General features: G+C 45.1%; 2 protein-coding genes across 2 annotated transcripts; both read left to right on the top strand.

Annotated features, from left to right (window-relative positions):
• Nucleotides 1-1,073: 1,073 nt before the first annotated feature.
• On the top strand, nt 1,074-19,370 carry LOC147880036 (protein CORTICAL MICROTUBULE DISORDERING 2-like). The gene is made up of 4 exons (XM_087371682.1): nt 1,074-2,854; nt 3,452-3,694; nt 3,831-3,922; nt 17,345-19,370. Exons 1-4 carry the CDS (start codon nt 1,652-1,654, stop codon nt 18,405-18,407), a joined length of 2,601 nt encoding a protein of 866 aa, XP_087227808.1. The 5' UTR covers nt 1,074-1,651; the 3' UTR covers nt 18,408-19,370.
• Nucleotides 12,188-17,291, top strand: LOC147880037 (uncharacterized). The gene is made up of 2 exons (XM_087371388.1): nt 12,188-13,954; nt 17,247-17,291. The coding sequence occupies exons 1-2, from the start codon at nt 12,197-12,199 to the stop codon at nt 17,289-17,291; spliced, it is 1,803 nt and encodes a 600-aa protein (XP_087227514.1). The 5' UTR covers nt 12,188-12,196.
• Nucleotides 19,371-25,243: the final 5,873 nt, after the last annotated feature.

Here is a 25,243-nt window from a genome sequence, read left to right as displayed (position 1 = left end):
AGTCAATGTTGAGGGTAGACGAAAGGGAGAACGATAAGGTGAAGTAAAAGAGGAAGGTACACAAAGAGGATTGGTTAAGGTGAGGATGAAGGGGAAATGACATGAAGTATCCAATCTTAGCTTACTCTTCTTTGTCTTCTCTATCACAGTCTCTTTGTCTGTCTATCACCTCATTTCTCATGCAGAACTCCTTACATATTTGGTGAGACTCACCCCTTATTCCGATAAACAAGCAGAGAGCGGAAAAGATACTAGGACCCTGATGGACCCAAGCATGTGGCACTTCCTCTTTTTCACCTTATCGTTCTCCCTTTCATTTACCCTCAGCATTGACTTTCACCTCCCCTTCAATTATAATGGACCCAGGCATGTGGCACTTGCTTCGAGCTCGCAAGCCCTCAGGTGACCACTATAGAAAGGTCAAAACATCAAACCCAAAATCTGTCTCTCTAACAGTTTAATTTTCTGTGTCTCTTGTTTTCTTTTGTATTGGCGCCATCGCACCCCCTATTCCAATAAACAAGCAGAGAGCAGAGAAGACACCAGGATGCAGACAGACCCACGCATGCACGACGTGCCTCCCTGAGGTGAACTCCATTAATTGGGGGGTAGTGCCATACCCATATAAGAGGACGTTCCCACGTGAGCGGGCATGCCCAAAAGCGTCAGAAATCTCCACTATTCTCACTTATCACCAACCCAAAAGGCTACGCTAAACGCTGGCATTGCAAGGGCCCGTTGGAGACAAGATTTTCCTCATTCTACCTGGGCATTGTGGGGGCTAATTTTGCTCATGCCGATCCAGAGGTCTTATTGTCGTTGTTGCGAGTGTCGGAAATGCAGGCGGAGCTTGTGAGTTGTGTGAGAAGATAAGGTGAAGGAAAACGAGGGGAGGGCAAAGCAAAACAAGGAGGGATGAAGGTGAGGGAAAAGAAGGGATAATAAAAAAGCAAGAAGGGATTAAGGAGAGGGTTAAGGGATAATGAAGTGGATTAAACACGTCTTCTTCGTCGTCTCTCTCAGAGTCTATTTTTTCTGTGTGTTTTGTTTTGCGCAGCTCTGGCTATGGCGACATGGCGAGCTCTGCCTGAGCTATGGCTATGGCTTCTTGGTACCTTTCTTGACTTTCTCTCAGCTTTCTTTCCTCTGTACTTTCCCTGTTTCCTTCCTTCATCATCCCTCCACAAATCAGATCACCTCCTCCGTCCTCCCCTGCCACCCTGATTTGATTGATCCCGACACCCCGCCTCCATCGCCCAATCCCCCTGCTTCTCTGCACTCCTGGGACCTGCACCACCATTCATCCTCAGTCTCCCTTTCTCCTTCCTCCCATCTCGATCATCCATTCCCCTTCCTCGCATCTCGATCTTCCCGCATCCCATCGAGCTTCCCGCTCTCCTTCATCGCATTGCCGCGTTCTCTGTTCGACCTCCATCCTGAGGCGTTCGCAGTTCTGTGCAGTGTGGAATTCGGCCTCTTCTTCACGGAATCAGAGCTCTGAGCTTTCGAATCGTGAGCCGCGTTTGCAGCTCTGTGGAATGAGAGCTCTGATCTCTCGGCAGAAAATTCGATCCGTTGCGAGCGTTTCAGCTCGCTTCTCTGCTTCGTCATGAGGCTCTAGCACCGCAGAATCTGGCTCCTCTCACCTCCCATGGCGACATTGACCCCCGGCGTGCTCCTCAAGCTGCTGCAGCACATTAATTCCGACGTCAAAGTAGCTGGAGAGCACCGCTCCGTTCTGCTGCAGGTGATCAGCATTGTACCGACACTGGCCGGTAGCGAGCTTTGGCCCAACCATGGCTTTTACCTCAAGGTGTCGGATTCTTCGCATGCGATGTACGTTTCTCTTGCCGAGGAGCACGACGATCTCATCTTGAGCGACAAGCTGCAGCTCGGGCAGTTCGTTCACGTCGACAAGCTTGAAACGGGGTCTCCCGTCCCACTTCTGCGAGGCGTTCGACCTCTCCCGGGCAGGCATCCCTGCGTCGGTACTCCCGAAGATCTCGTCACCACAACCGTTCCCACATTGGAAAATGGAATTGCCGGTAAGCCATCATCCGTTTCGTCTACTGCTGTAGAGACTGGATTGGCTTCCAAAACGTTCGATTGCCTTCCGGCCGAGAACGGCGTGTCCAAATGCTCGAATGCATCTGAGCAAGTTCTGGTCCGGCCTGCTTCCGCTGGCTCCGACGGTTGTATTCCCAGGTCATCTCACAATGGCAAAATCATGCCTTCCAAATCCGCAGAGAACCCAGATCCTCTTGCCTCGCAGCAGAATGTGCCAGGGAGATTTCGCCCTTTTCCGTCCGAAAATCCAGAGGTGAAAGACAATGTCACACAGCAGAAGGCACGGACCGTCAAATCGAAAGTATTGCAGGAGTCGTCGCCTGGGCTTCGCGTCGCTCCGGTGCGCTCCATGCCCAGTTCACCTGCTAATCCTGTCCTCCTTTCGCGCTCTGCTGATAGAGGCTCGCCACGCGCAAAAGCTTCTCCTACAGATAAAGCTGGGGTGAAGGTACGTGTCGCCCGCCAGGAAGAGAAGAAAATCCCTTGTAACGGAGCTGGTCTGAGTTTCTCTTCCAAGTCTCACCTGTCTTCTTTGACGGCTAGAGGCTCTACAGGCACCGTAAGCATCGACGTTCCAAAGAGCAGGGTCGGGGAGGTCGCCAAGCGACGCTCCCTGGGCAGCTTAATGTCTCCTTCCAGTGCATCCAAAGTAGGAGACTTGCTTGAAGTCAGTGCAAAGACCTTACGGCGAAGTTGGGAAGGGGCCGTTGGCATTAAGGAATTCAAAGAGAGACTCAGCACCAAGAAATCAGCTAAATCCGATCTCAAGTCTGCAGTTGCTACTCCAGTATGTGTTCCTCCTCTGTCTAGTTGTGGATGATGAAGTTAGGATCAAGCGAAACTTCTAATCTGCAATGCTGTTGATCAAGTTAGCTATGTAGTTCAAAATGCCTGTGCTGATTCTGGCATTTGGAATATTAGATCTAAACATAACCTTCACTCACTTTCACGGACCAGACCCAAGTGCACATATGTAATGAACAATGAATCCGTGTATTTTATGTATGCTCTCTGGCCTTAGGAGTTATCGCAATAATAGATCCAAATGTAACACTCCAAGTCGTCACTATTTTGTGCTTCCTTCCTCGTCTGTCGATCGTGTTAAGCCCTCTAGGCCAAAATGCCAGTGCTAATTCTGGCATCTGGAATAAGATCCAAACATAACCTTCACTTTCACGGGCCAGAACCCAGTTATGCCAATCCTAAAACAATGAATCCTCGTATATTACGTATTTTCTTAGGCTGTAGGACTTCTCACACCGACAGATCCCACTGTCGTCACTATTTTGCGCTTCATTTAAAATTCTTGTAGACGTCAAACTGCTCCATGATGTACGTGTCCTCCTTTGCTTCTCATGTCAAAGATTTTTGTTATCATCTGCAGGCATCTATTCCAAGGATTTCAAGTGATGGCAACTTGCAAAAGCTGCAAGAGGCTGCTAGTGCACCTCCGAAAATAGCAGCATTAAAGATCAATTCCAAAGCAGTGGCAAAGAAAACCAGTCCTTCAGTTACAGATTCCAATATGTCTGACAAACTAGTTAAAGCTTCCGTGAATAACAAAAGGTTAACTGATGGCAGCATCAGTTGGGATTGTCTCTCACCAAGTCTAGTAAACCTTGGGAAGGTATGCATCTTTAGTACATCGAGCATACTGGCTGCAAAGCTTAACTATGAAAGTTTGACGGTCTTTCTCATAACTATAGTACTCAAACACCTCTAGTCGCTTTGATTGGCCTTGGACGCCTGGTTATATTCCACAGGAGGCTGTACAAAGACGAGATACTGCTTCGTCTGCTGCTGCAGAGGCCTTGAAGGAGGCATCAGCTGCTGAAAGTGTTATTCGATGTTTGAGGTAAGCTGTTTCCTGTTTTCAATCATCAACTCTCCGAATGTTTCGCACAAGCCAATTTTTTTGATGACGCAATGCAGTGAGGGGATGTCTGTACGCTTTCGTAGATAGATCATGCTTGTACACCTTTTCCCAGCTTTGTGATGTTACGGTAATGGGGAAATGGTCTCAATGCTAGCACACAAATGAAGGGAAAGGTGCATTCATCTACTATACATCTCATCGTATCCAGTGCATTGAGAGATGCACTAACATGCAATGGTTTGTATATACAATTGAAGGGTTCTGATTTTCCAGTACAGGAATGTTGTCACTCAGAAGATTTTAGCATATATCTCATGGATTGAAGCCTTTGACCTGACTCAAAATAGATTTGACGTCATTCAGGACCCAGGAAGGAGCTCCAACCTTCTCCTAGAGAACGTCCTCTCTATCAAGTCTGCCTATCCTCTGCTTTGATATATAAGCTGTTTTAAAGTCACCCACAAGTACCTCCTGTTTTATGTCAGCAAAGTCGTGCAGAAATTCACTGGAATGAAACGAAGGGCTAAAAGTTCAGATCTAGAGGAAGGGGACGAAAGTGGAAAACTATGGCAATAAGAGAAAAGTGAGAGAGAGAGAGAGAGAGAGAGAGAGAGAGAGAGATGTATTTACGTCTTTGGAGGCCTCACAGGCCTATGAGAAAGTAATATCAAAGAGTAAACCAGCCACTGTGGGCCGAGGGAAAGGGCTGGCTAGGGCCCTTGCTGAGTGCTATGCTAAGAAGCTCAGAAGCTCCAAATTGAAGATCTAGTACTCAAAATAGAAAACCAGGTGCCATTCCCAAACTAACATTACTGGGCTGAGACTTCCCCTTAGACAGGGTGAAGAGCTCTTCAATGGTGAGTTGGCTGTATTTTGGATGCCAACCACACAGAACCTCGCATTCTTCAGAGCAGCCTTGGATTTGTTTTGTTTTGCTAAGAAGCTCAAAATTGAAGATCTAGTACTCAAAATAGAAAACCAGGTGCCATTCCCAAACTAACATTATTGGGCTGAGACTTCCCCTTAGACATGGTGAAGAGCTCTTCAATGGTGAGCTGGCTGTATTTTGGATGCCAACCACCCAGAACCTCGCATTCTTCAGAGCAGCCTTGGATTTGTTTTGTTTTGCAGCAAGTGGACACATTAATTGGAATATATCCAATGGCTTTTGGATAAGTGATGAGAACACTCTAGCCCAGGGTGCTGATTTTGGTTTTACCTGGATTCAGAGACTCTTGTTTATATCAGGTATTGGGACTGCAAGGTCGGTGTGAGCATCTCTCCTTCATAGCTGTTTGCCCCTATGTTGGAGAGTGTCAGGAGGAAGCTTCTTTTTTGGAGCTCATCCAAGGGTGGTGGTGTGTTAACCAGGTATCGCTGGCTATCTAGGGATTGTATCACTGAGCTTAAAAGACAGATAAGGAATTGTATTGTTGGTGCCATCCTATCATTGAGCTCAAAAGATGGATAAAGAACTTTATTTGGAGTGGTCCAGATGGTTCATCAGATACCAAAGCCAAGGTGTCTTGGGAGACTGATCCTACCCAAGTGGGAAGCTGGTCTCAGTATAATAGATCCATTATTATGCAAGGTGGTAGTTAGAGGACTCTTGCCAGGGCAGGAACCTTGGAAGGATTTCTTCATTAGATGCATACAGTGCTGCTCTCCTTCCAAGTGTAGATATCGGAACAATAGTACCAGATGGACTTTACTAGGGCTCCATCCTCCCCTCTTATGGTTGCTATCTTGAAAGCTTGGGCCAGCTTCAGAAGTACTCTTCGGAGAGTCCTATCCTCTTGGGAACAGATTGATAGGCAGCCAGCCATGTAGAATGATAGTATACTTGATGAGGATGGCTCACCACTAGGTACTTCTCACTATATGTAGTGGTCTTCATGGGAGAGAGGTCTTTCTTCCTTTGTGGGCTCTTGTAGGATCTTCAAATGTCTTCCAAATGATCCCAAATTCTAGTGTCACCTCGGAAGTATGACGCAATATGAGGATCTTCCATGAGTGTCTCCCAAATGCGTCATATTTGCATATCCCAAATGCTGAAATAAATAAAGGGGGTACAATGTTCAACATTTCTTTATAGCCTCCTTCATCTAACAAAACAAAAAATCAACACCATGCCAAACCACTCCAAATACCCACTTTGACCATCCAAAAAATGCAAGGAAAGCAAGATATTACATTAGCAAGGGATTCTTAAATAATACATTTTCAAAGCAAGCCCACTAGCTAGTTGTTGTGTCATGTCAGGTTGGCTGGGTTGAGTGTCTGAAAAGAATGTAGCACTAGGAACCAAGTTAGTTTTATTTTTGAGTTGTTGGTCTTATTATTTTGTGTCATTGATTTGGAGACAGAATAATCTTTTTTCTAGGCATAGTAAAAGCAAGTCAATTTCCTCCTCATTATGCGAGTGTGGAGCATCCTCAGCCTCCTCATCATTAGTGCATCTTTCATCCATATAAAGGAGTAATGTTATGGCATCGTTAAGCATGCAAGCCCACATACATGTTCGCCGAACACTGCGTTACTTGCAACAAGCCTTAAAAGAAGGCTCTCATATTCACATAAAAATGAACCCGAGAAAAAGTTCACATTGTATGCCATCAAGGGAATTAATGTAACATGCGGAGACTTCCTATCCGGAAAATAGATGAATATAAAAGGCTAACTCAAGCATGAGAGACACGAGAGATTTACCTAACTATGGTACACTGCTTTATTTATATATGGTTGCCAAATTGGCATACAAAACTCTGCTGAGACCACTCCCCTAACCACGACATGTGGGAGATGGAACTATGCTGCGGAAATAGGACACCCAAACCTCACACCTATACTGGCTAGAAGTGCTGTTGGAGGCTGGGAGCTGAGTCCTGATTTGAGGAAGCTGAGTGAGTGTAGAGGGGGCTGAAGGCCCCTTGTATAGGGCTGGGAACCACAGCCAACCTTGGGCCAGCACAACCGACTGGCTGGTCCGTTTTTGCCGACCAGGCTATTGGCCCTTGCCTATAAAACCAAGCCTGTTTGGGCCATTTCAGGCAGGCTAGACAGCCAATTGTCACTGCCACCTGGGCTTGACCTTGGTGCATGTGACATTCCCCTCTTCTGAACTAGTTGCTAGGTGGATACCTCGCAACACTTTGTCCTGGCGACTCGAACTGCTCCACTGCGGCTTGTGACTTTTGGAACTGGGAATAGACCCTTATAGCTAGTGCCTGACTCGTCCTTGGACTAGGGTTCACCATGAGGTCATGGGGTACGACAAACGGGTCAGACTGTGTGTCACCATGCTCCCTAGTGTAAGGGTGCATGTGACATTCCCTCGTGCTTTAATTCTCGATGATGATAGCTGTTGAGGGACTGAGCGAATCTGCAAAGCAAATGTGATCGTGCTGACCACCAACTGTTGCTCGAAACTTGACTGTCCTCCCACAGAACTGAAGAATAATAGTCTGCTGGGACTGATCTGGTCCTGCTCCAAAAGGCTGAGGAACGAATGTTCTGTTATGATAACTCGGCGGCTCAATAAAAACTCCTGAGAACTGGTATTTTCGTGAATACTGGAAGCCGAACTGTTGAGGCCAGCCATCTCACCACGCTACCATTGTGAACTCTTGATCCTTAGGTGGTATGGCACTTTGATAGGCTCCTGGACATAGGAATTGCCTGCTGTCCTTGTGACTTGCTGAGTACTGATTGGGTTGCTGATGTGGAGCCCTGCACTCCGGAAGTCCAATGGCATGAAACTGGCTACCAACTGTTGGCATGCATTCTCCCCACTATGGAAGATACACAGACATAGAAATGCTAGTGCTACTCCAGGCGGCTCAATAAAAACTCCTGAGAACTGGTATTTTCGTGAATACTGGAAGCCGAACTGTTGAGGCCAGCCATCTCACCACGCTACCATTGCGAACTCTTGATCCTTAGGTGGCATGACACTTTGATAGGCTCCTGGACATAGGAATTGCCTGCTGTCCTTGTGACTTGCTGAGTACTGATTGGGTTGCTGATGTGGAGCCCTGCACTCCGGAAGTCCAATGGCATGAAACTGGCTACCAACTGTCGGCATGCATTCTCCCCACTATGGAAGATACACAGACATAGAAATGCTAGTGCTACTCCAGGAACTGCTGGGGTGATGAGAAAACCATTGAAGCTAGGCAACCAAAACTGAAAACCTGGGAACTCTAGCATACTCACATGCAATCCTAGAAAGTGTGGAACTCCTGTCTGCATGACTGCAGTGAGGGAAAGCTGGAATGAACCTACCTCTTCTGCTGGCGTGATAACTACTGAGAATAAAAACTTTGCCACCCTCCTGGAATCTGGAACTGTGGATGGAAATGCCCCAAAGAACTTGCGTGATGTTGGGAGCTATGGAAAGAATCCTAGAAAGTGTGGAACTCCTGTCTGCATGACTGCAGTGAGGGAAAGCTGGAATGAACCTGCCTCTTCTGCTGGCGTGATAACTACTGAGAGTAAAAACTTTGCCACCCTCCTGGAATCTGGAACTGTGGATGGAAATGCCCCAAAGAACTTGCGTGATGTTGGGAGCTATGGAAACTGTAGTTGTCTCTTTGAGAAACTCCGAGAGATGGAATTGTGGCTCTCTTCAAGGAGCTGAGCGGCGACTGACACTGCAGAGCACCCCTCCAAGGAGGAGACTGTACGGGATGCTCTCCGAAGGAACGGAGGAACTGCTGGGCATCTCTCTAATGGCCTCTGAATGGAGCTGAGAACATCTCGTCTAGCATGAATGACTAGTACGTCTCTCGAAGGAACTGAGAGATGGCTGGCATAGCTTCTTGGAACTGCTGGTGTAGACACTGGTCACTGCTACTGCTGGTGGCTCGTGATCTGATGGGGAGGACACTGTATGACTAACCTCTCGAAGTGCAGGAGACAATAATGGGAAGGCCTCGTCAACCTCTTTGTTGACTGGTACTAAAGTGCTGAGGAAGGGGAGCTGCAGAGGGAACTGCATGACTATCGTCACGAACTGCTGAGAAATCATCAACCTCCGTACTGGTCATAGCTATACTTGTGACTCCAGTTATGAGGTTGCTCCCTCTTGTGCCTACTGATTACGGCTCTATCTTGAAGAGATTTTATTGCTTTCTTTACCTGTTTTTTGTCTTCTAGGGATAACCGAACCTTGACAATTGAGGGAGTCGAGGATGCTGCCATTTGAGCTCCTCTTGCTAGATCAGTGGTCACTGCCAAAATTCGAACCCAAAAGAAGGAAACTTGCTCTTTGCTGCCTGAATGAAAAGAAAGGAAAAAGGAAAGGAAAGGCTGAAGCCCTCCAAGAGCAGCACCAGAGCATGCCCACGACCTCTGCGCTGCGAGCCCCGGCACTGAAAGGGTTCCTTGAGGGTCTGCCCAAAGGCTGCCATTGAAACCCTCACACCATAGGGCCAAGAAAAAACTGCAAGCCGCCTCGAAGTTGAGAGGGTCCGGAGCGGTTGCAAGCGTCCCGCTACACGGTCAGCTCAAGGGGCAGCCCTTGAGGTGCCTCGAGGGAACTTTGGAGAGGTGACTAGAGGGCAGCCTCCAGCCCACCAGTGGCACAGCAACAGCCCGCTCTGCTGGGTGCAGTGAGCAGCCCCAAGGAGGGTGTGATGGCGAGGGGGGCAGGATGGGTGGTGCAGCCCATAGGGCCCGCGCATCCAGCAGACGCTCCGCGGTGGGCTGGCAGGAGGGCGAGAGATCAGGGGCGGAGGAGGAGAAGAGGTGCGAAGGGGGGAGGAGGGGGCGCAGGAGGAGGGGGCGTGGGAGGAGGACGGGGGGCGGGGGAGCAAGAGGCGAGGCGGGATGAAGGGGGTGTAATGAAGGTGGGAAAAAGATGGATTTTAAGGGGGAAATAGATGGGAGAGTAGTAGGGGAAATGTGGGAACTGTGGGGGACTATATAAGTCAACCCAAAAGGATTGTAAGGGGCTATTGATTTGACATCTAATCCACTTCTCCTTGCTTCCTTCATCACTTGTGTACTTCCAGTCTTGTTCTCTCTACTTCCCTCCCCTATTCCCTCTCTATCTCCCCCTGCCTTCCGTGGCTTTCTCTCACTTCCCCATTCACCTTCACTACATTGGTATTAGAGCTCCGCTCTCTGGCACCTTGCTTCCGTTGCCTTCACCAACCCTGCATTATAGCAATTAGTACGTTGAGACGCCTACAGACGCAGCAAGGTACAATCAGCTCGTAGGCTGACAGACGCAGCAAGGTACCACCAGCTCGTAGGCTGACAGACGCAAGGCCAACGATACCAATTGCTACGTGCCTATCTAAGCCTATCCTCGCGTATTCCACAAGCTTTTAAGTTGATGCACAAGCCCACGACCAGTTTGGAGAGCCGAGAAGAGTCCACGACAAATGTTTTCGGAGAGCTCCTCCTCAGCTAGGGCATCCCATAAAGAAGCAGCCCTGCAAACCCAGCAGGCCCAAGCTACAAGTCGTCGTCCGTGGCATCTCGACCTCGGTGGCATCTTGCTCGTGGCATCGCCGTCCGTGAGCATCTCTGTCACTTCAGCGTCCCTTTCCTTTTCGTCACTCCAGCGCTCCTACGCCTTTGCCTTGCTCTGCCTGGCCGCCATGCTTCTGTCGCCCTTTCTCTCCGCCCTCTCACCAGGCCGCCGTCGTCTATCATGCCTACAACACAACCACAAAAAAAAAACCTTAGTCTTTCCTAAGGTTCCGTTAGCTAGGGTTTAGGGGGGTTGGTTAGCTACTTGGGTTTGGTTGGTTAGGTTAGTTTAGGTCTGGTTAGGTCTAGCTAGTTAGTGGATTGGGTTACTTTGGCTAGGTTTAGTTAGGTTAGTGATTGGGTAAGGTTGGGTTTAGTCAGTTTGGCTTAGTTGAGACTACCCTAGGTGTCTTAGTTGTCCTAAGCTCCCAAAAAAAAAAAAAAAAAAAAAAACCTCTTTTAGGGTACTCCTACAGCCCTATTCTGGGCCTTTCTAAGCCACCTTCGTGGCTCATTTTGAGCCCCGTTTCCAGCCTCTTCACCGAGCTTTCTTCGAACCTCTTCAACGACTGCATTTGAGCCTCTTTACTGACACCTCTCGAGCCTCTACATCGAGCCTTCGACACTTGGCACATTTTCCTCGTGTCACTCATGGCACCCAAACGTGCACCCCGGTCGGATGAGTCATCTCAGCACGGTGACGATGTTGCTCAGCAGGAGCAGATGCCGGTCACAGAGGGTGCATCTCCTTCACAGCCAGTTTCTGCTATGCCTACCGACACACAGTTTCTAGATGCATTGGCCTCGATGCTTCAGGGGGCTTTTCAGCAGATGGGTCAGCAGTTGGGGCAGCAGCTCACCACTGCTATGGCTATGCACGATACAGCTATCACCCAGATGGGTAAGAACATTGGGCAACAGATCACTACCGCCATCAGTATGCACGATAAGGGTAAGCAGCCCGCACCCCAGCACGGGGATCAGTCGGATAGCCAGGGTGATTTTCCTGACCCACACAGGGGATTTATGGCTGATGGCCGTCGCACTTATGATGTTGGTTCTATGCATGCACCCCAGCATGGGGATTATGTTGATTCTGGTGATGCCTTGCCCGTGCCGCCGAGCACTTCTCTTATTGATTCCAGGCCTCCATTTGGCTCGTATATTTCATTGGCTGAGCCGTCCATTTTGGGCCGGCCCATTGGCACATTTTTGCCAACGGCGAGCATGCCTGGATTGGGTGTTGGGTTTCAGGGCAGTTGGGAGAGGGGCCAGTCCTCTTCTCAACCTTTTTCTATGCTACTCACCCACCGAGATGTTTATGGCAGGCAGACTCAGCAGAGATTGCATGCTTCGATGACACCTCCTGTTAATACATTCAGTCAGACTCAGCTTGCGTATCAGGGAGGTAATGCTTTCAGTCAGACACACTTTATGCATCAGGGGAGTGGTTCTCCTAACCAGCATGATGCTGGAAGTGGGCAGCATGCAAACATGGATGATATGCTTTCAGATGCCTTACATTCATATAGGGCTTTGCCTGAGGATGTTCGTAATGAGATGCCCTTTTCACAGTATGTGAGCTTCAAGCGTGAGTATGCTGGTAGTCACTATAGGAATAACGCAGCCAAAGATGTGAAAGATAAAATCTCTGTGCATAAGTTTAAGGGTGACACTCGCACTCCCAATGAGTTGGAGGAGTGGCTCACGAAGCTTGAAGATTATTTCCGCTTCTACCCTAAGAATGATGAGAAGAGGATCATTTTTGCTGGCATGCATTTACAGGATTATGCACATACATGGTGGCGTTACATGCGAGAGTCACCTCAGAAGCCTACCACCTGGAAACAGTTCAAGGAGCTTATGGTCACGACCTTCGTCTCGGCCCTGATCCTTGAACAGTACCTTGCTGAATTCTATGCACTGTCACAAACAAGTACGGTCCAGGAGTACTTGCAGCGTTTTTGGAGACTTTCTTTGTTTGTACAGGATATTTCTGAGAAAGGGAAGTTGCTGCGTTTTATACAAGGCTTAGATCCCTCTCTAGCTGCTGATGTGAGATCTCACAATCCTCTAACCATTGAGCGAGCAGCCCAGCTTGCTGAGGTGTTTGAGCCAAAATATGCTGGCAAGTACAAGCATGTGTCACATAGCTTCTATGGTACTGCTTATGATGCTGACAGGAAGACAAATTCTGCTGATTGGATTGATAAGAAACCAGCAGCTGCTTCCTTCCCACAATATCCAACGGTTTCTAGAAGTAAGATGCCATATGCAAAGCCATACAGGCCCATGGATGCAAAGACAGGTGTCAAACCCAGTGCTGGTTTTGGCAAATCAGAAGTTAAACAACATTCTAGAGCCATAATGGACAGTAGGAAGAAGGCATATTTATGCTTTAGGTGTGGAGAGAAATGGACACTTGAGCACCGAGATGTGTGCAAAATGAAGAATGTCAGCTCAGCCAAACTCAGCATGATAATTGAATTATCTGATGATGATGAAGTGGCTGATGTAGCAGACCCCCATGATGTCTCTCATGAGGAATTGACAGGAGCTCATGATGCAGATGAGTCTCCTGACACAAATGCCACAAAGGGGACTGCTTTTCCTTTTGATCCGGGTGGGGCTATTGAGCAAACCACTCATGTGATGCATGAGATTGATATTCAGCCTACATGTAGCAGGAAAGGCCGTAAGCCAACACTCTCTGTGTTGGAGCATCGACCTACAATGCCTTTTCATGTCAGAGGTGATGCTAATGGTAATGTTCCTGTGGATGATGAACAGATTTATTGGGATGCCCAGTCTACACTGTATACCATCTCACTACATGCCTTGATGGGTGCCAAAAGTGCTGACACAATCAGGTTGAAGGGAATGATTAATGGCAGATCTGTCCATGTATTGGTAGACAGTGGTAGCACTCACAGTTTCATTAATTGTAGAACATTGCAAAGATTGGGATTAGTTGCTACAGAGATAGACCATGGTCTGAAAGTGGAGATCGCGAATGGACAGCACATGATCAGCAGACATTGTTGCCAGGATGCCAGGATCAAGTTTTCTGATCATTATGAGTTTGCAGGTGATCTTTTGGCATTGGATATGGGACCCATAGATGCTGTCCTGGGTTGTGATTGGCTGAAATCCCTGGGGAAAATTAGTATAGATTTGAATGCTTTATCTCTTGAGTTTTGCCACAAGGGTAGAACTGTTACATTGCAGGGCATTGTGAATCAGAAATTGCAGGTCATTTCAGCAAGGCAGCTAGCTAGGGAGCTCAAGAACAAAAGTGCCATTTATGCATTGAATGTCTCTGTACCTCAGGAGGGTGGTATTCCCCATGTGGATAATTGTGAAATGCAGAAATTGCTCTTAGAATTTGGGGATGTGTTTGCTGATATGTCATCTCAGTTGCCCCCAAAAAGAGATGTTGATCATGCCATAGTCCTGGAACATGGTAGTAAACCAATAAACAAGGCCCCGTACCGACTCTCTAAGGTTGAACGGGAAGAAGTGGCAACACAGGTGCGAGATTTGCTTGAGAAAAACTTCATTGCTCATAGCACCTCGCCATTTGCATCTCCAGTACTCCTGGTGAAGAAGAAGGATGGCTCTTTTCGTATGTGCATTGATTACAGAGAATTGAATAAGACCACCATTAAGAACAGGTTTCCTATTCCCAGGATTGATGACCTACTGGATGAACTCAAGGGTGCTCAGTATTTCACGAAGATTGATTTGAGGTTAGGTTACCATCAGATCAGGATGAAAGAGGGTGATGAGCATAAGATTGCCTTTCGTACAGAAAGAGGATTATATGAGTTCAAGGTGATGCCTTTTGGTTTGACTAATGCACCAGCCACCTTCCAGGCACTCATGAACAAGATCTTACACCACCTTCTTTTCAAATGTGTGCTGGTATTTTTCGATGACATTCTCATTTATAGTAAGGATGCACAGGAACACATTGACCATGTCCGACAAGTGCTAGAAATCTTGAGGATGCATCAGCTTTATGCCAAGGCCAGCAAGTGCACATTTATGGCAGAGGAGGTTGAATATCTTGGTCATGTTGTAAGCAGGCACGGAATCAGGGTAGACCCAGCTAAGGTGAAATGCATTAAGGAGTGGCCGCAGCCACAAAATACCACGCAGCTCAGAGGTTTCTTGGGTCTTGCTTCTTTTTACAGGAGATTCATTAGGCACTTCGCCAAAAGGGCTGCCCCTCTCACTGATTTGCTGAAAAAGGATGCCTTCCAATGGTCAGAAGCAGCACAACTCAGCTTTGATATCCTCAAGGATGCCCTTAGCAATGCACTTGTATTGGTGTGCCCTGATTTCTCACGGTCTTTCATTATTGAGACGGATGCCAGTGGCAAAGGTTTAGGGGCTGTCCTAAAACAAGAGCATGGTGTGATTGCTTTTGAGAGCAGGAAGTTTAATGCCAGAGAAATGAATTATCATGTTTATGATCTAGAGATGCTGGCAACCTTGCATGCTTTTGCAAAATGGCACCACTACCTGTACGGTAGCAAGATTAAGGTCAAAACGGATCACAGGACACTCAAGTACTTCTTAACGCAGCCTAATTTATCCATGAAGCAGAAGAGATGGCTGGCTGCAGTTCAGTCCTATGATTTTGACATTGAATATAGAAAGGGGAAAGAGAATGTGGTTGCTGATGCCTTGTCCAGGATGTGGTCATGCAAACTGTTTGCCATTTCCACGCTTCATCAGGAGTGGATACTTGGGATTCAGGAGGAATACATGCAAAATTCTGATGCAGCTCCTATTTTTGTGGAGTTACAGAGTCCGTCCAGCCAAGGACATGTTCGATTTCAGCTCCGCAACGGACTGTTATGGTGCAGGGACAGAATTTATCTTGTGCCAGACTCCAAGTACAGGTTGATGGTATTACAGGAAATGCACTCATCCCCTATGTCAGGGCATACGGGTATCACAAAAACATATGAAAAAGTCAAGGAGAGCTTTATTTGGGATGGTTTGTGGCGAGATGTGGTTAAGTTTGTCAGTGAATGTTTGCCCTGCCAACAAAATAAAGTGGACAGCCGGTTACCCGCAGGCCTTCTGCAACCGCTACCCATTCCTGAAGGCAAATGGACTCACATTGCCATGGACTTCATTACAGGCTTGCCTTCTACAGATAAGGGTTGGGATAGCATATTTGTGGTGGTTGACAGGATGACTAAGCAGGCCCATTTCATACCGACTAGGACTCGGTACTCTGCTTCACAGGTTGCCTGGCAATTCATTGAGTATGTGTTCAAGCACCATGGTTTTCCTCAGGAGATTGTCAGTGACAGGGATGCTAAATTTATGGGTCACTTTGGCAGGAGTTATTCACTGCAGTTGGTACTTCCCTTGCGCCTAGTATTGCTTATCATCCACAGACGGATGGACAATCAGAGAGGGTGAACAAGTGGTTGGAGGAGTATCTAAGGCATTACTGTCATGACACGCAGAAGTCTTGGGACAAATGGTTAGCATTGGCTGAATTTTGCTACAACAGCACCAAACACCTCTCTATTGGCATGAGTCCATTCGAGGCTATGTATGGATGCAAAGTGGGAATGCCTTCCAGGGTTGCAGACTTGGCTGTGAAAAATCAGCAAGCAAGGAATGATTTGGAGAGTATGGATGCCCTTCTGCAGTTGGCTAAGAGGAATATGCAGGATGCCCAAGCCAAGCAGAAGAAGTATGCGGATGAACAAAGGAGGTACTTATCTTTTGAAGAAGGGGATTATGTGCATTTACGTCTCCATAAGAATCGATATTCCTCGCTGAAAGGTAATACCAACACAAAGCTTGCCCACAGGTATTATGGCCCCTACAAAATTATCCGCAAAGTTGGGCAGGTAGCATATCAGTTGGAACTACCCAGTACCTCCAAGATCCATAATGTTTTCCATGTATCCTTGCTGAAACCACATGTCGGATAGCATGTCCAGGTTCTTCCTGAGTTGCCTCCTATGGATGAAGAGGGCCACAATCTATGTGCCGGAGCAAATCAAGGGCTTCAGAGATCATGTACTCAGGAACAAAGCCTACACAGAATACCTCATCAAATGGAAAGCTTTAACGGAAGATGAGAATTCTTGGCAACCTGAGAGCATTGTGCAGGACTACCCCTATCTCCTACAGAGCTGATCAGTTTCTGTTGTATCCTTCTCATCCAGGGCAGCCTCTTGGAAATTTTGAGGGCAAAATTCTTTGGGAAGGGATGGCTGTAATGAAGGTGGGAAAAAGATGGATTTTAAGGGGGAAATAGATGGGAGAATAGTAGGGGAAATGTGGGAACTGTGGGGGACTATATAAGTCAACCCAAAAGGATTGTAAGGGGCTATTGATTTGACGTCTAATCCACTTCTCCTTGCTTCCTTCATCACTTGTGTACTTCCAGTCTTGTTCTCTCTACTTCCCTCCCCTATTCCCTCTCGTGGCTTTCTCTCACTTCCCCATTCACCTTCACTACAGGGAGGGGGTGGGAACACAAAGGGGAAAGGGGGAGGCAGCTCGAGCGCAGGAGAGGAAGATGACGTGTGCTATGTAGACCTGTCCTGCTTCTCTAAATCTGCCCCGTCCCTTTTCTACAAATTCCATTGGGTGTTATACTTCTCTTATATGCTTACCTTTTTCGGGCTTTCATGTCATGCCAGTTCTTATTTGGCATGACTCCCTTTGATATTGCATGGTGGGACATGGTCATTCATGTCGCTTATGTGTATATATGTTGCTTATGTGCATTCATGTCATGTCAGTTCTTATCTGGTCTAGTCAATTGTGTCCTATTCTTCAGGCTATGTTCGAGCTCTTTCGGAAATTTTCATGTCATTTAAATTAAGTCAAATCAAGTACTAGTTCATTTCTGATGGAACTGTATTGCTTGGTCCTCAGCCTATTCTCTGAGCTGTGTTCCTCAGCAAAACTGGAGTATCCTCAACCTTCAGTCGAGCAGTTCCTGGATCTCCAACATGTACTTATTCAGGCTACAGCTGTTGCAGATGCTTTAGCTGGCATGGAGAAACTGAATAGAGACACAGATGCAGCAGAATCCACAGCAGCTGTTTCAGAAGAACTCCAAAATTTGTTTGTGGAGAAAGCAAGACGGGCAAATGTGTGGATCGGTGCAGCTCTGTCGACTGATTTGACTGCCTTCACACTCATGACCAAACAAGCATGCAATGTAACTAACAAGACAGCTGCCCGGAAAGATTTTTCCAAAGGGAATGTTTCTGACAACCAGACAATGCTAGTACTAGAAAAAATTTCTAGCTTGCAAACAGGGGCAATGCCATGTAATACCAATTCATCATCCTTAATATCATCTTCAAGGAAAGTGACGACAGCGGCCCCTTCTTCGCCAAAGAGAGGACTGCAGTACGCAAATTCTCAAATTGGGAATGAGAAGAGACGCACCAATGGGTGTGATGTTGGTGAGACCAAGCAGAGTAATGTATTTAAGCTTACAACACCTATTGCTCGGCGTTGGTCAAGTGGAGCTGCCTCTAAAATTGTGAGTGCAAAGATGACAAACAAGAGTGGAAGTGATTCTTCTGCCCAGGTTTCACCCACTGTTATCAACTGGGTCAAGGGTGATGGTTTGCAGGAGACGGCAGAGCTTGCAAAGCAGCTTCAAAACGAATCTCAAAGCTGGTTTTTAAAATTTATGGAAGGGGCACTGGACAATGGCTTCCAGGTGTCAAATGCAGTTGAAGCCATTGTTGACAGTCCTGCTGCAAGACCATCAGTACAACAAGACAATAGCCAAATCGCAGCTATGCTATCACAGTTGAAAAGAGTGAATGATTGGATAGATCGAGTGGATTTTGGAAAAGAAGAGACAATTAATACTGAGTTGGTGGAAACGTTGGCCCGCTTGAAACATAAAATATATGATTTTTTACTGGAACATGTAGAATCAGCTGCGTTTGCCTTGGGCAATCAGGCCAATCTATGACGTGAAGTCTGAAACTCTTGGAGGTATACAGAGGCAGGAGAACATACCATTCAAGCGAAGCCCAACGAGAGACGCTTGAAGCTACTGTCGTATTGCTTAAATGGCTGCCTGTTTATTTACGTGTCAGACAACCGTCTTAAGAGCATGAGCAAAATTTTTCTTCCAGGCTATGTCGTACTTGGAATGATGATTGAAATCGGATTTTACACTCAAGGTTGGCAGATTACCGCCGCTTTGTTCATTGGAAAGAGTTAAATGGCCAAACATCATTTTGTCGTGTGTGAGTGCAGGCAGAGGTATGACTGCGATGGCTAGTATGTTGGGCAAAGGGATCACTAAGATATCCAAATCCTAACCGCCAGAAAATTTGGCGGAGAAGACTGGGACTCTGCTGCCTACGATCGGCAACTCAGCCAGGGTTGAAACAAGGTAGGTCTGCAGAAGTTGGATTTGATACCCAAGGATATTCCTGTGCATGGCTTGGGTTTCTTCAGCTGTTTCAGCAATTACAACAGTCCAGTTTTCCTTGGGACTCCTATTAGTTCCATTCGTTCTGCAATAATGAAGGGATTTACATGTACAGACTGGCTTCAAGCTATGCACGACAAGGCTCTACACGTTGTATTTTAGGAAGGACCTAACATCTAAATCTGTGTTTGTGGGTCCAGCGTCCAGACATAATACTGGTCAAAAGACCATGATTTTAATTGCAGCGATGAAGAAGCTTCCAAGTTCGCTGTTTCTCAAGCGCTGTCTTCAAAGGTCCGCTAATGCATTTCTGTATTCATTTACCTTTTAACTGGTTTTATGAAGGGAATAAGGAGACGGCGTATCTGTGCTAACGTGAAACTCTGTTTTTATCACCTTTGTAGTGGAAATCATATCATGAACAGAATTTGGGAAAAATGTGTTTGGTGAAGTTGTATAATCTTGGACATTGCCTGCAAGGTGATGCCCTTGCACTTTTGCTACCCAATTTTGTGTTAATGAGCTACCAGCCTCAATGTGACCATGTTGCATGCAGGGGCATGTGCATGTCAGTACAGATGGGTGTGAGTGCATAAAACATCACACTTGGGTTAGTTTTTAGGAGCCGATGATCTCACTAAAGTCATTACCTTTTAGGATAGATGTTGTTTGATGGGATTATGTTGTAGTTATAGAAGTGAGTGGATTAGACATTGGTTCATTGACATTGAGGAAGGTAAAGAATTTTGTCAATGAATCGTGATGTTATGAAGACTAGACCAAGTGGCGTTCTTGTAGGAGTGGAAGAGTTTGATCGTCCACAAGTTTTAAAAGCATCTTGTATTGCAAAAGAATATCACAAAATGAATAGAAAAATGTATCTATCCTTGGAAATGCCATTTCAATTGTTGTACATAACAAAAGTACCCAAGCCTAAGGCTTGAAAATGTGATTTGAAATGTGTTAAAACCAATAGTGGAATCACCAAAGGTTTAAATGTCTTTGTTTTGGACATGAAATTTAAGTATAGGAGGAACCAAAAAGGGCTATCATAAATATAAAGAGGAAGTGGAGACCCATCTAAGCAACAAATAGAAAGAGAACAAATAGGTAAAGAGAGCATACTTATGCATTGGGATTTAAAATGTGTATGCAAAAGGATGCATTTTGTTTACTTGCTGAACCTCAAGACATGTACAATTGTGTGGAAAAGAAGAGGGAGTCGAAGAAGTAAATCCTCGCAAAACTTTTCTTGCTTCCTTAAATGATAAGAAAAGTATTTAAGTTATCGAGTTGTGATAGGATTACACATGGAACAAGTTTCGATTTAGTTGGTAAGGGAAAAAACAATTGATAGTTGCAGTGTAATTTTACATGCTAACGAAACTCTATTGGATGTCTTGGAGGAGAATCTTTTTTCCTAACCACACTTTTGTCTCACAAACTACCTAACAATGAAAATGCCATGATACATTGCTTTCCAATGGGCTTAACAAAATAGAAGTATTTGACTCTATAGAAGAAAAATGAAGGGAACGAGGTATGTGGTTATTTCTTCCATCACTTAGTATGCCATATGGCAATTTTCTTTTGCAAATCTAAAAGTTTTCATGAGGCTGTAGATGCCAAAATGTAGTGATTGTGATGACTTGGAATGAGCAATTCACAATGCATCTAATCCAAAGGAAAGGGAATTGTGTATAAAGAAGGACAAACATAATCATGAATTTTTTAAATATGCAAGGCAAAAATTGTGCATCTTAAAGAACAAGCTATCTAATCTCCAGAGAAGTACATGTGTCTTATTGTAGGTGGTATGGATCTTGCTTTTTGGCCACACCTCCTAAGCTTTGTACAAGTATGGCAATATGTAGAGAGAGAGAGAGAGAGAGAGAGATGCATGCACGCATGCGCGCGCGCGCGCACACACACACACACACAGAGGAAGTATTTCAAAATTATTTTTTATTTGTTTGTGTCAAGGGTTAGGTTAAAGGAAAGAGGGGAAAATAAAGAGAGGGAGATAAGGAGATAGTTGGAGAGAGAGAGAGAGAGAGAGAGAGAGAGAGAGGGAGAGGGAGAGAGTTTGGAGAAGAAATAGATTAAGAGAGATAGACATTGTGAATCTTGAGAGATATATGTTTATGTGTGAGAAGAGAGGATGAGAGCTATTGTTAATCATAGTATATTGGAATAGGGACTATGGAGATGGAAAATACAAGATATCGAGGTACTTTACAATTTCCTATATCAAGGATGAGCATGAGGAATGGATACCTCAACTCTACACAAAAAATTCTCGGATTAGAATGCAACCTACTAATGGTGGGTGTTATAAAGTGGTGCAGAAGGATGCATAGGACATCCCTCAAACATTGGAAAGGTAGAATCAAGGATTTCAAAATGTGTCTCGGCAACAAGACACTCACTCGCATATATATTCAACACATCTTTACCCATGCAGACATATACGTGCACTCAGATATAGGCCTTCCATATCGTAGGCCTAATCGTAAGTACTTCACAGTGTATTAGGGTCATGCTTGAAAGTCTTTGCATTTAGCTAGAGACATTGAAACCACTTTCTTATCCTTGCATCTATCTATCCAATTACAAGAAGTGGGAGCCTGCAACATGCATAACTGGGTTGTTGCATGTCCTTTATGCAGAGATTGGTAGTCTCCAGTATGAATCAGAGTTGAAGAAGGGTGGGATCTTCTTTTATGACTAGATATTCATCATGCCGGATCAAGAAGGTCAGTATGGAAGATTATAATTTCTTTCCTTTCCTTATTTTAACAATCCAGAGTGGCCGCTTCCAAGAACAGAGATCAATGAATCATATAGAAGTAGAACGTTCAATGATGAGAGAAATGCTAGTGGAAGAAATACTAGTCTGAGTTGGTTAATTGGAGATTTCAACTACTATTACCAATGCATCCGGTGTGCCCCAAAACCCTCAAAACAACTTTTGAATCTAGGCAACAAAATTTGCTTTAAAAAGTCATTTTGCCCTCATCTGAAGTTTGATTTTGGTGATTCAAAAGTCGTTTTGGGGGTTTTGGGGCACGCCGGACGCATTGGTGATGTTGGAACATCCAAGTTTTGCATGAATTTCCGTGCTCCATGTTTTGAAAAATTTTCCCAATAACAAGTCATGCTAGCATACGTGTTCTAGCCTGCAAAAATACTTTCCCAGAAATGCTATGAAATGCCACATGTTTTGGTGATGTTTAGGAGGAATTGAATGTAGTTGCTTATAAATGGTAATATGAGAAGGAAAAAGTTTCAAGAAAACATTATGATGATGTCGTATGTGATAATGATAGATAGATTAGTCTTTTGATGATCATTATAATGATCATGTAAATTATTCACATTGCATTCATGGCAAATTTGAATGAAATGGCCTGAAAGAAATGAATGGAATGACAAATGGTTAAAACATGATAGAAATGCACAGACGAATCCTCATTCAAATGGCTAGTTCTCATGCTTTGTCCCTCTCTCATGCATTAGCCCTCTATTCAAGACAATAAATTTTGCATTTGTTTGCATCCAAAATGAGGAGACAAGCCCCAAAGATAGAAGACAATGCACATCTTCAAGCACACATGTTAAACATTCAATAATTTATGAGACAACTAAGAGTCATTAAATTCAATGATGGTGATGATTCATTCATTGACATATCTGTTACTTGTGAATATAGTTTTTTCGTTTTTTTTGCTAGTTACTCATTGTTGTTCTCAGCTTGGGTACCGTGGTTTTCATCCTGTTAATGTAATTTTAAAAATTCATAAGAATTAGGGCATGTGTGAGAAATTATTGGGTGACACAACTTCAAGAGCACATCCTAAACATTTAAGAATTTATGAGACAACTAAGAAACCCCGAATTCAATGATGGTGATGATGCATATGCATGCTTGTGTTAACAAGATTCGCTTGGTTTTGTCTTCGCTCCAAAAATATTGCTCGGAGTTTGGGAATAGGCAGTTGTACATATTAAAAAGACGAGTCATGGTATATTTTGTTTTGCAATTGGTGATTTAGACTAATTAGTATGTGAGAAGAATATTGAATTGCAAAGAAGGCTTCATTCAAAGGATAAGGCTATAGATGCCTTACAAGAACAACTTAACGATTTGAAATTTTTTTTTTGGCTCTCCCTTTGGTACGATTTCTTGCCTATTTTCTTGATAGTTTCCACATAAAAGATGATTCTCTCTCTCTTTCTCTCTCTCTCTCTCTCACACACACACACTCTCTCTCTCTCTCTCTCTCTCTCTCTCTCTCTCTCTCCCCCCTACCCTTTGATAAGGGTGAATACAGACGAGAGGGAATAGATAAAGTCTTGACCTTTATGGGATGTTATTTTATGGAACTCTACAACATAGGGCTCACGAGATCAATGAAAATCAAAGATGTAATATTTTGTATAGGTCAAATATTCCACGACTCATTATATTTGAAGGAAACAATATCATCATATTTGATTGGATAAGGAACCGGATATACGTAATTTTTGGATTTTTAGAGTATTAAGGGAAGGCTTACAGATAGTATATATTCCCAAAAACCCAAATTTTTGAGAAATCTAAGGCTAAGACTGGAGATACCATTGGATGAGAGATGCACCAAGGTAATAGATAATTTTGTGTTTTAAATCTATGGATGAAAGAGGAGGTTATTATGGGGACGGATGTGTCCAATTTTAAAGACCCCTATAATTATCCATTGGATAGTCAGAGGTATGAAGAAATATACGCAGAACATTGGAGAGTCTTACGAACTAAAAGATAGAACTGAATAATAACCAAGGGCTCCACTGTTTGGACCAGAAGATGTACAGGGAACAGTGATGGAGTTTTAAGAGGTAAGGATACATCCACTAAAGGGAGCGCACTCAGATCATGGGAATACTGGACAAAATAGACAAGCAACGGCTCACTGCAATTAATAGCAGTAACTAGCACGTTTTTTGAGAGGTACTGGACCTCCTCGAGACCCACAATTGGGGTATCCAAGGGAGTCTCACTACTGTGAGACCCAAGGAACTTCAACACTTGGCCCGAAGCCTTGAAGATAAGCAGGAAGAGTGAGCAAGCAAGCTACTATCCCTGAGCAGACCCGGCGGTGACCCTGTTTGACACGTTGATCTCGCACAACGAGGCATAAGGCAGGAAAGGTACTTCAAAAGGAGAAGAGACCATGGACCTCCCTCAGGTCAGTGACTACAGAAGGGTACGCGGGTAGGAGAGATGTTATACGCCGTGTTTTTCCCGCTTGAAGAGTGGAATTTCATTATAAGCAAATCGTAGTGGAACCGAAAAACCTTCTCCATAAACTAGGACCCTAAGGAGTGAGTACACCTAGGGATGGCCACTTTGAGCTTGCATGTAGCTTTGAGCTACCTGTTGTGAGAAGCATGCTCAGGATAGACGTGTTCTCAGAGTTGTACAAAAGCTGGAGTATAGAGATAGTGTTATTATGTTGGAATACGGTAGCACGAAGGATAGATAGTTGTATACTCCACATATGGAGCTCCCCTTATTCATGTTGGACCCGGTCGAGGGCCGACCACAGAGATCTTGGTGCTAGCTAACTCTTTTATGGTTGAGGGTGGGATGTGCCCCAGCAAGACCTAGAGTTAAAGTGATCTAGGATGATATTGCACCCATCTTTCTGAGCTGGAGATCTCCATGTATGGAATACTCCCAGTGCGGGCTTGAAAAGCCCAGAGTCACGATGGCTAACTCACATGTCGGGTCTGAGAGGTTCTCCCCAGCCCTGTCTCAAAGAATGTGCAAGGATATACTGCCCGACTAGCAGTGAGCTCCTTCTACGGACACCAGAGCAATGCGATATTGTCAAGCTTGCGCCTCTCGATTAAGGTGACTCTAGAATATTTTGGTCCATAGTCGATGGGAGGCGCATTTAGCTCGATTGCACTAAACTTATGTGTTATCATTGTCATATTACTACTTATTCTCAAGGTTTTATGTGATGTTTTAGGAATACTGTGACATGAAGTTAGGGGTAAGAAACTTCACACCCACCTCTTCACTTCCTGTTGCTTTCGAACTGAGTGATAGAGATATTCATCATTCGGAACGGGACATTAAAAAGAAGCTTTTATACCAAGAGACCACACCATACTATCCTCCCTTATATGAGAATGAAGATGGTAACATCCCAAGTGATGTTGTACTCAAGCATAGGGAGAAGGAAAGGATCAGCAGAGGCCATAATCTCAGCAAGCCGGTTTGCACCAAAGAGAAGAGCGATACGTTGTTGGAAGAAGATCTTGCGGCTCAACATGACATGAACTGATATATATTGAGGAGTTTGAAGGGGCTGATTGGG

Source organism: Dipteris shenzhenensis, chromosome 33 (assembly GCF_047967505.1).
Source record: "Dipteris shenzhenensis isolate YYH24624 ecotype China chromosome 33, Dip_SZ_1.0, whole genome shotgun sequence".
NCBI classification, from domain to species: Eukaryota; Viridiplantae; Streptophyta; class Polypodiopsida; order Gleicheniales; family Dipteridaceae; genus Dipteris; species Dipteris shenzhenensis.
The sequence above is the reverse complement of the archived record's forward strand: the minus strand, read 5'-3'. Positions and strand labels throughout refer to the sequence as shown.